General features: G+C 55.7%; 2 protein-coding genes across 2 annotated transcripts; one reads left to right on the top strand and one right to left on the bottom strand.

The window, feature by feature from the left end:
* Nucleotides 1-1,037: 1,037 nt before the first annotated feature.
* On the top strand, nucleotides 1,038-6,481 carry GLA (galactosidase alpha). The gene is given in 7 exon segments (XM_064427092.1): nucleotides 1,038-1,246; nucleotides 1,248-1,527; nucleotides 1,694-1,871; nucleotides 3,355-3,446; nucleotides 4,279-4,440; nucleotides 5,012-5,209; nucleotides 5,360-6,481. Coding segments are annotated over 7 exon segments (1,350 nt in total). The 5' UTR covers nucleotides 1,038-1,070; the 3' UTR covers nucleotides 5,624-6,481.
* Nucleotides 6,482-7,448: 967 nt separating this feature from the next.
* RPL36A (ribosomal protein L36a) lies at nucleotides 7,449-10,416 on the bottom strand. Its single transcript, XM_064427096.1, has 5 exons — nucleotides 10,261-10,416; nucleotides 9,918-10,023; nucleotides 9,227-9,294; nucleotides 7,603-7,725; nucleotides 7,449-7,517 (listed from the first exon to the last, which is right to left on the bottom strand). Exons 1-5 carry the CDS (start codon nucleotides 10,261-10,263, stop codon nucleotides 7,497-7,499), a joined length of 321 nt encoding a protein of 106 aa, XP_064283166.1. The 5' UTR covers nucleotides 10,264-10,416; the 3' UTR covers nucleotides 7,449-7,496.
* Between the last annotated feature and the right edge of the window lie 12 nt (nucleotides 10,417-10,428).

Below are 10,428 nucleotides of genomic sequence, written 5' to 3'. Positions count from 1 at the left end.
TGGGCCCAAGCATCCCAAGCAGAGACAGGCTGGATAAAACACCACAGAGTGCACACATGCAGGCAGAGAGGCAGCAAACAGCCTGGCCATAATGCACACTCTGGATCAGGCAGGATCTGATCACAGGGAGAGGTGCTTGGGAGGGGGGCTCATTCAGGAGCTTCTCACGGAGCTTTTGAGGCAGAGCTGAAAGCCCAGGGCCAAAGCCACATGCTGAGCCCATGGGGTACAAGCCCCTCTTCCCCAGGACCCTGTGCTGACACAGAGAACACACAGAGCCACACGCTGCACTCAGAGCAGCCCCCAGCCCCCCAGGCAGCCCCAGCACTGCTGAGCACTCCATCACTGAGGCCAGAAAAGATCCCTGAGATCGAGTCTAACCCGTGAGCAATCACCAGAGCACGGCACTGATTGTCATGTCCAGCCCTGAACACCTCCAGGGACCCTGACTCCATTTGCTGGGCAGCCCGTTCCTATGTCTAACCACCCTTTGTGTGAAGGAATTACTGCTGATGTGCAGCCCGACCCTCCCCCGGCACAGCCTGGGGTTGTGTCCCGCGGTCCCGTCCCTGTTCCCGGAGCAGAGCCTGGCCCCTGCCGGGAGCTGTGGGGAGCGACAAGGGCCCCTGAGCCCCCTTTCCTCCGGGCTGAGCCCCCAGCCTCCCTCAGCCTCTCCTCACGGGGTTTGTGCTCCTCCAGCAGCTCCACGTCCTTCCTGAGCTGAGGGCGCGGGGCTGGACACGGCTGCGGCCTCAGCACAGGGGACAACGCTGCCCTGGTCCTGCTGGCCGCTCTACTGCGGTCCCGGCCAGGTGCCCCCGCTCTGTCGGGCGGCTGGGCGCGCTGCTGGCGGGCACACAGGCGGTGCCGCCCCGGCTGCCCGCACCGCCCGTGCCCCTCACGGCCCCGCTGCCATGGGCACCGCACCCGCTCAGGTGACACAGCTACACGTGACCGCGCGGGGGGCGGGCCGATGCGCGCCTCGCCTCCCGCGATTGGCGGAGGGGCGGGCGGCTCCCCGAGGATTGGGCAGGCGAGCTGTCAATCAGCGGCAGAGCCGCGGCGGGGCGATGGCGGCCGCACGGTGGATGCTGCGCTGGGTCGCGGCGGCGGCGGCCGCGGTGGCGGCGGCGCTGGCGCTGGACAACGGCCTGGCGCGGACACCGCCCATGGGCTGGCTGCACTGGGAGCGCTTCCTCTGCGGCACCGACTGCGCCGCCGAGCCGCGCCGCTGCGTCAGGTACCGGCGCGGGGCACGGGGAGCCCTCCCCGCCCGGCCCCGTGGCCGTGCCGCTGCTCACGGCGGCCGTTCTCCGCTTCCTTTCCCGGTGGCGCGCCCCGGCCGTGCGCAGCGAGCAGCTGTTCGTGGAGATGGCTGACAGGATGGCTGCCGAGGGCTGGAGGGACGCCGGCTACGAGTTCATCTGCATCGACGACTGCTGGATGGCCCCGACGCGGGACGGGCAGGGACGGCTGCAGGCGGACCCCGCGCGCTTCCCGGGCGGCATCCGCAAGCTGGCCGACTACGTGAGTGCCACATGGCACTGGGAGCGGGGGCAGCGCGGGGTGGGCATCACTGCTGAGATGTGGCCCTGCCTGCCGCAGTGGGGCTTTGCTTCCCTTGCTGCTCCAAATCCTGCTCCTCCTGCCTTGGGGCTACCCCATCCCAGGCTCTGTTTCTCTGCACACACAGGTGCACTCCAAGGGCCTGAAGCTGGGCATCTACAGCGATGTTGGGAGCAAGACGTGTGCTGGCTTCCCTGGCAGCTACAACCACTATGACCTGGATGCCCAGACATTTGCTTCCTGGGGTGTGGACCTGCTCAAGTTTGATGGCTGCAACTCTGACTCACTGGAGCTGCTGGCAGAAGGTAGGCATGGGCTCAAGGCAGCTATTCCCATGGGTGGGAATATTCTGCAGGCAGCAGCAGTTCCAGGCCCAGCATCAGGCTCCAGGGACTCGCTTTTTCCTGACCATACTCATTTAAGGGACTTGCTTACAAAAGCAAATCTGAAGCTGTGTCCTCAAGCCCAAGGTGCTGAGTGTTGCTGTGTTAAGAGTTTTTACCTGTTCAGCCTCCTGGAGCTGTCCTTCCAGCACAGCTCAGGAAAGGAGCTCTCAGGCCTTTCTCAGTCATTTCTGGATCAGGCTGAGCACAGACACATCAGCTGTGTGCTCTGGGGGGGGCTGTGCTCCCTCAGCTCTTAACTCTGCACAGGCTTTGCCCTTCTGCAGGGGCTGTACTGGAGAGCCCAGAGCATTTCACACACTCAACCCTTAATCCCTTTGGTGGGGCCTCGTCAGCATGAATCAGCCTGAACAGTTTGTGTCAGCCATGAAAAGAGCAGTTAGGAGGGCTTTTAACAGATAAAAATGAAGGCAATTATGGCATAAAAATCCTACTGGGGTTTTCCTCTTAAAGCACACCAGTGTAAATACCACTTCAGAAGTTATTTGCACAAAGGCTGGCGAGCCAGCAGCTGGAAGCTCAGCAGCTCCCTGTGCTGAGGGGATTGGCTACAGCCTCATTTGAAGCACAGGCAAATCCCAGTGCCACAGGAGTAGATTTATGGGAAGAGCACTTTAAGTTAGAAAGCTTTTTCTCTTGACTGGGCTCTCTGGCTGCTGGCACAGTCAGCACCACCACGTTTGGCAGCAGGAGTCCTGCAGAAAGCCCTGTCTGTGCCTGGCAGGGAGAACCTGCCCAAGTGACAGTGCCATGAAGCCAGATGGTGGGGCATATGCCAGCTGCCAGAGACAGGAGCACAGCTCAGCTCCCTGAGTGACACTGAGCTGAGAGCTCCTGCTGCCTCGTATGTGTGACCCAGATACAATCCAGTTGCACTGAAGCAGTTCCAGAGGAGAGAGCAGACTTTTCATTCCCTCTCTGCCAATTGGAAGGGACTTAACAGGGCTGTTTGGGGACAAGGACAGGAAAAACCAGAGCTTTTGCATTCCTGCCCAGTCCATATGGCGCAAGGGCCTCACGAGAACCTCCTCCTACATCACCCAGCAGAGCTGCACTGCCTGATAGATACTGACTTGTGTTTCCTGGGGATCTAGAGGGAAAATGCCATACAGGAAAGCTTTTAAGCTCTTCCCCTGGCTGTATGTACAAAGGGATCTGCAGTGTTGGAGCGACAGCCTGCCCAAGCAAAGCTCCTGTCCCTGGGAGGCAGGTGACCAGCTGCAGACTTCAAATTCCCCTGTCCTCCCTGTGGTGTCTCAACCACAAAAATGTGTTCAGTCTTAGTTTTGTAAGAGTTGAACTGAAACCTGAACCTGTGCCATTGGCTGAGTTCTGCTGTGTGACCAAGGAGGTTGTGTAACCTCTGTCTGTGCTCTTCCTGCAGGATACAAGCGCATGTCTCTGGCCCTGAACAAGACTGGAAGGAGCATTGTGTACTCCTGTGAGTGGCCTTTCTACTTGAGGCCTGTGCAGCAGGTAAGAAGTGTTTATCCTGGGGCTCAAGTGGGAAGAAGAGAAAAACATTTTAACATTGCAAAACAGCACCCTGAGAAACTTGCTGCTCTCTGTTCTGACAGAGAACAAGGCTGTAAAATGGAGGAAAAAACCTTTTCTTCCAGAGCCCTGAACCATTGCTCTGCTGAAATAGATTCAGTAGGATTCTGCAGCATGAAGGCACAGCCCAGATGGAGCGTGCCAAAAAAACCACAACATCCATCTGCTTCCTCCCTCCAAGGAGCCAAGCAGCAAACCATTGGCAATGCAGACACACAGCCCAGCAGACAGCTCAGTGCAATTCCTCCTGGACACAGAGTGCTGCAGGCTCAGCCTTACAGACAGCTCTGGGGACCACGAGAGAGGCTTTGTGACATCCTCCACACTGTTCAGTGACAGATTTCTGCCAGCCAGGGTCTGTGATTGACACACTGCCCTCCACCCACAGCTAGAATTAAATGTATTACTCACAAAAGGGTGTAAACCCAAGAAATGGCAATAATTACTGGGATATTACAGTTTAATCCCACTGGCCTTGTCACACCTTCAGTAAAATTGTGAAGGAATTTTGTAACAGAGCTGGTGGTCACAACTGTTCTCCCAAGGGGAGCAATAGTGTTTTCTGGAACATCAGAGTGGAGTTACTGGGCACAAAGCACTCAAGAAAATCGACATGCACTGCATCATCCAGAGAGCTGGTGATGGAAGGTGTTACCTGGTTCTCCCCCAAGCTACCTTTGGTCCAGTCTAGCCTTGCTGACACTCCTGTTGTACAGCCAGGTACTCTGTCTAATCACACTCACTGTTCTGGCAGCCCAATTACACAGAGATCAAACAGTACTGCAATCACTGGAGGAACTTCTATGATGTCTATGACTCCTGGAACAGCATCAAGAGTATCTTAGACTGGACAGCACTTCACCAGGACACCATTGTGAAGATAGCTGGGCCAGGGGGCTGGAATGATCCTGACATGGCAAGTACAGCAACACCCACCCCACCTGAAGCATCAAAACCTTTCCTCAGCTGCAGGCTGAGAATGGGAAGGGAGAGAACTGGGGGAGGAACATTAAGGGGAGGGATTCTGATGGGACCCTAGGATCAGGATCTTGGTGAGAAGGTCCAGGGTAGAAAGGGAAAGAGAACTGCAGCTATGGCAGTACCAAGGAAGCACCATCTTTGTGTCATGCAGCCTCCACAAGCAGTACCAGCTCAGGACACAGGTGTGGCATTAGAGGACAGTCTCCAAAGTGCTGATGTCCCACCAGAGTGAAAACCCCTGGGTGCCAGCACTGCAAGAGTCAATCCAAAAGCATTCTCAAACACTGCCTAGCCACTTAAAGAGCTCTCTTCACTTCCACCAGGGACTCATCCTAAACTGCCACCCAGTCATGCCTTGCTTTTCCCAACTGGCTTGTCCTGCTCCTGGCCCTCAGCCTATCTAGCCAGGCTCCAGAGAGGTCCCACCCTGTGATTTCCTGGTACTGGTGGCCCAGTTTGTCCTCAGCAGTTAGTGTTACCAGGCACTTTTTGTTTGCTTGTCGTAGCTGGTGATTGGAAACTTTGGGCTGAGCTGGGAGCAGTCGGTGACTCAGATGGCCATGTGGGCCATCATGGCTGCTCCCCTGTTCATGTCCAACGACCTGCGGCACATCAGCCCCGAGGCCAAGTGGCTGCTCCAGAACAAAGAGGTGATTGCCATCAACCAGGACCCGCTGGGCAAGCAGGGATACCAGCTCTTCAAGGTACAGCAGGAGAGGGGAGGGATGGAGAGGTGCTCGGGGTTTGGGAACAGGAGCCCATTTGTTCCTGAAGCCTGCTGGAACAGACAGGCACAAAGACCACCACGTGAGCCTTGCACAGCCTAAGCCCTGGGTTTGTTTTCTCCTTGGCAGGACAAGAACTTCCAGGTGTGGGAGCGGCCCCTGTCTGACCGAGCCTATGCTGTGGCAGTGCTGAACCAGCAGGAGATTGGGGGACCCCAGAAGTTCACCTTGTCCCTCACCTTGCTGGGCAATGGGCTGGCCTGCAACCCGGCGTGCTCCATCCGCCAGGTGCTGCCGGCCAGCCGCGACTGCGGCGTGTACAGCTGGCTCTCCTCCCTCAGCGTGGAGGTGAACCCCACGGGCACCGTGCTGCTCAAAGTCCTGCCACTATAGGCAGCACAAAGACAATCTTTTCCTAAGCCTCAGGCTCCGTCTGAACTTGTGGCAGGAAATTCATCTCCTTCTTCCAGTCAGGTGCCTTTATTCTCAGGCATTCATTATCTGAACCTTCAGCCTAATGTGACAAATTGCCATCACTCCATCATCAGGAGGTGACAGGGAAAGGGTGAACAGCACAGCAGGGCCCCTTTCCCTGGCACCTCACCCAACTCCTCCTCCAAGGGGCTCGAAGGGCTCCAGCAGGGCACTGCCACTACCGAGCAAGGAAAGGCAAGGGATGCACAGGCAGCATCTTACAGCTGTCCTTGAGCACTTTAGGGACAATAGGGAAACACGCCTTGGCCACCTTGCTCTCTTTTCCAGACCAGGACACACAGTCCAAGAATTGCTGCTCCCACCCCCGCTAAGGAAACCAAACACTTCACTCAGAGCATGGACATGCACTTCCATCTTCTGACAACTCAGGGACTGACATGAACCGTTGCACTTCTTAGCAACTTCCTTGACAGCTGCTATCAGGCCTTAGGACTCGAGTTTTTGAGGGTTTCCCCTCACTCCAGGAATCTCTCACCAGTGGCTGTCACTTCCCTTTAGATGATAATTCCCTTTCCCCCCTTCATATGGCCACTGGAGTCCCTTTCTCCATGAATCCTGCCTCCCAGAAATCTCTGAGTGCTTGCTTCCCACTGCTGGCAGCAGCCTTTAGGTTCAATAACATGGGCTCTCCAAGACAGGAGATGGATAATCACTTAAGCAACCATCATGTACAAGTATATTATCTTCTGATTACAATGCAATCAGGATTTCTTTGTTCTTCTGTGATTAAGCACTTTGATTAAAATCCCTTTAAAAGGCTATGCTTTTTCTTACTGGCAGTGTACAAGAGTACAGCATGGTATCTGAAATTAAATAATGGTTTAGGAAACAGGCCAGTTTGTTCCAGTCATGTAAGTTTTTGTGAAATTTGTCATGATTACTAGAAACAGCACTCAGTGAAGCTGATGTAATACAGCCATACAGTCCACCCCACAGGCCAAAGCCACCACTGCCTACACAAATCTGAAAAGGCCATCACATCAGCCAATATTTAATAAGCAAAACCACAGATTCCCTTACAATTCAGTAACTGAGTGCTCTCAGTCATGATGAAGATGTGAAGAGGATCTCTCCATCCTCCAGCTCCACTTTACTACAAGAAAGTTGCCTGTAAGGGTGAACTCTGCATTGCCTTCCCAGCACCTGCTAACAGCAGACTTCCTACTCACAGAAATGTTCCTCTCTAAGGGGAAGCTGTCCTGGAGGCTGTCCCCACACTCTGGTTGCTGCCCATTTGAAACTTCACTGCTGTGCTTGGCCTTCTTCCTTCAAGGAAAATGCAGAGGAGCCAACAGCAGGGGAGGTCAGCTGAGGCTGTTACACCATGTGCCAGGAGCAGCCACAGGCCCGGAGCTGTGCCTCACCTCTGTGAGCTGCCACAGCTCATGGCACCTGCCTAATGGTGCAGGTGTCAAACCCACTGGCTGCTCCAAGGCCTCTGCTCCTCAGCTGTCTGTAAAAAGGGGCCTGGAGCCAAGTGCAGGGGCTGTTCAGGGGAGCTCATAAACGAGCCTGCACCATGCTCATGCACAGAAGTCACTGGCACCCATTACAGAACACCTCCTGGAAACACAGTAAAGAGATCCCAGCTACTGACAGGGATTTCCCAAAAGCCAGGTCAAAAACTGGTCTGTTAAATGGTTCTGCAAGCAACACCTCCCTGCTGAGCTGATGTACTCACAGCAGCCACCCCAAGAGAAAACACATTAAGAAAAGCAAGGGATCAATCTAATTACTTTAATGTGGTCCATAACGATGATCAGGACAATGCTCAGAACTGGATCACCTGGCCCTGTAGGAAGCAAGAGACAAGGGTGAGTTTATTCACCACTGAGTATTGCCCCCCCTTCTCAGCCACTCACAGAATACCAACTCACCTTTCTCTTCTTGTCTCCTCCCAGCTCAAAGTGCTTGCACCTCTTAATTGCCAGCATCCTCTTGGACCTGCAGTTGGGCTCCACACACTCCAGCCTCAGCACAATCTTCTTGGTGGTCTTGGCCTGGAAGGAGGAGGAGCAGGGTGTTTCAATGAAACACACATCCCCAAGCAGACAAACTCTCAGGGAGAGCTTGTTCCCTGCTCTCCTGAACATTCAGTTTATTCTCAAAGTATAGACAGACTACAAACACAGTTAGGCTCCCTCCACTGAAAAGAAGGCAGCACTTTAAGGATCAGGAGGACTGAAGTGGATTGGTATCTTCACACAAAGGGTGCTGGCAAAAGCATTCAGTGGGGCAGGGCTGGTTCCTGCAGGATCAGCCATGCTGGAGAAATCTGTTCCACTGAACAGAGCAAGAAACTCACACTTTTAGTGTGGAAGCACAGACCAGCAGTGCTCAGGAGAAATCCAGAAGAAAATTGGGCAAAAGAAACACCTGGAAGCAACACCACTGGCAAATTTTCTCTGAAGGAGCAGTGACAGCAGTGACACAACAGGCTCAGTGCAGACCTGCAGCTACTCCGAAGCTGGATGAAAGCTGAAAGACTGCAGAGGGAAGAATCCAAAGCTGGGAGGCTGCTGTAGCAGCTGGACAGGGCTGTAACCACCAGCTAAAAACCTCAGCCAACCATCCATACAATGCTGACTGGGAAAAATCAGAAATGAGAATTGCAATGTACAGGCAGAGAGTGCCAGCAATGCAGCTGCTTGGTGTACCCTGCTTGCAGAAGCATTTTCTGTGAGGTCTCCCCACTTCCTGGCACAAACTCAACTGGAAAACCTGCTGCCTCATTTTTTTCTTCTTGCTGGAAGGCTTCCTGTGCACCTCCAGCAGGACACCAGGGCTTCCAGCAACAAGCCAAGCAGCTCTATCAGCATAACTAAATAATTCACACCAAGCAACAAACCCACCCACTGGGGTTTGCTTCCCTGCTGTAAATACACCGAGCAAGCAGACAGCTCCTTTCCCTTTGCCAAGGCCTTCCCCCTGGGCAAGCAGTGAAGGAAACGTTCCCTTCACTGCAAATATCCCTCCCAGAAAGAACCCACTGCCCTGCAGCATCCAAGCTCTGGATGAGAACCTGCTCTGCAAACACACACCAAGTCACCCTGCAAAAGAGGAGCCTCTCCATGAGACAGGACAGCAAGGAGATGAGCAGTGCTCTTGATGGGAGCTTGAAAGGGAGAATGACTTTGTACAAGGGCACAGAGTGACAGGGCAGTGGGAAACAGCTTCACACTGACAGAGATTTAAAGTGTAGGAAGAAATTCTTCCCTGAGAGGGTGGAGTGGCCCTGGCAGAGGGTGCCCAGAGAAGCTGTGGCTGTCCCATCCCTGGCAGTGCCCAAGGCCAGGCTGGATGGGCCTTGGAACAGCCTGGGACAGTGGAAGGGACGGGAACAAGACTGTCCCTTCCAACCCAAGGCATTTGTGATGAAGGGAGAGCTGAGCCAGCACAGCACTGCCCTAACACAGCCAGGAAAGGGCACTGAGGAGCCCTCCCTCAGCTGGGCAGGGGCTGCCCAGGGCGTTTCCTGCTCCTGAGGAGCAAACCACTCACCTTTTTACGGAAGATGGGCTTTGTCTGGCCCCCGTAGCCGCTCTGCTTCCGGTCATAGCGCCTTTTTCCTGCGGGAGAAACAGCTCTGCTCAGGCAGCAGCCCAGGGCGTGCTCCAAGGCACTGCCTAAACCCCAGCACAGCCCAGCAGAACCAGTGCCACGGCTCCTGTGCTGGCCCCAAAAGTGGAACCTTCCCCTCACTGTGCACCCAACAGACACACAAGGTCAAGGCACTGGATTTACTCAGGGCTCTGTGCAGAGAAGCGTGCTGCGTGGTAAATCCTCTAAGGCAGCACACAAAGGGCTGGAAATATTTATACAGTCCTGTTCAGGTGATATTTGCATGATTAATCCACATCACTGCTGGTGGAAGTACCACTGGATTCACTTTCTTTCACCTGAACTTGAAGGCCCAGCACATTTCAAACCCACAGCAGGGCTGGCCAGCCTGGGCTCCGGCTGTGCTTTCAGAGCCAGCCAGGTTCACCCAGAGCACATTCCCTAACTAGCTAAACACCTCCATACAACAACCATCTGAAACTACTTTGGGCTGACACGTCCTTAGTCTTTCTCCCTGTATCTTATTTTTTCAGCTCCCTTTAGTGCCCCGCACATCCCTTCGGCCCAGCCGTCCTCCCCAGCCCCATGTCCCCAGCCCGGGCACAGGACACCCGGAGCGAGCCGTGCTCACCCTGCGCGTACAGCGAGTCCTTCCCCTTCTTGTACTGCGTGACCTTGTGCGGCTGGTGCTTCCCGCACTTCTTGCAGTACGTGCGGCGGGTTTTCGGCACGTTCACCTGGAGGAGAAGGAGGGGAGCCGGTCAGGGCCGCTGCGCATACGCCACATCCCGCTCCGAAGGCCCCGCTCCCGCCCTTCCCCTTCCCTCGGGCCCTGCGCTGCCATCCGGGGATGGGGAAGCCCCCGCGCCGGCCTGGCCGCTCAGCACGCACCCACGGCGGCGGAGGGAGCCCGGCCCGGCGCAGCCGCGGGGCGGATGCCGGCGGATGCAGCCCGGCCCAGCCCCAGCACTCACCATTTTGGCGGCGGCGGCCCGGAGAGAAGGAGCTGACCGGAAGCGGAAGTGAGTGTGAGCTGGGGACCATAGAGAGGAGCGCGCGGGGCACGGCGCCCCCTGGCGGTGGGAGGAGCGCAGGCGGCGGCCATGGCGGGGAGGCCGGGTCGGGGTGGGACGGGGGCTGTG

This window comes from Passer domesticus, chromosome 7, assembly GCF_036417665.1.
Source record: "Passer domesticus isolate bPasDom1 chromosome 7, bPasDom1.hap1, whole genome shotgun sequence".
Classification (NCBI taxonomy): Eukaryota; Metazoa; Chordata; class Aves; order Passeriformes; family Passeridae; genus Passer; species Passer domesticus.
This window is presented reverse-complemented; position numbering and strand designations above follow the sequence as displayed.

Bases quoted from the DNA above. Each gene is read 5' to 3' on its own strand.
- RPL36A (XM_064427096.1), bottom strand. The intron at 9,295-9,917 runs GTGAGCACGGCT...TTTCTCCCGCAG, and splicing joins GGACTCGCTGTACGCGCAGG to GAAAAAGGCGCTATGACCGG. The intron at 7,726-9,226 runs GTGAGTGGTTTG...TCCTCCTTCCAG, and splicing joins AGCCCATCTTCCGTAAAAAG to GCCAAGACCACCAAGAAGAT.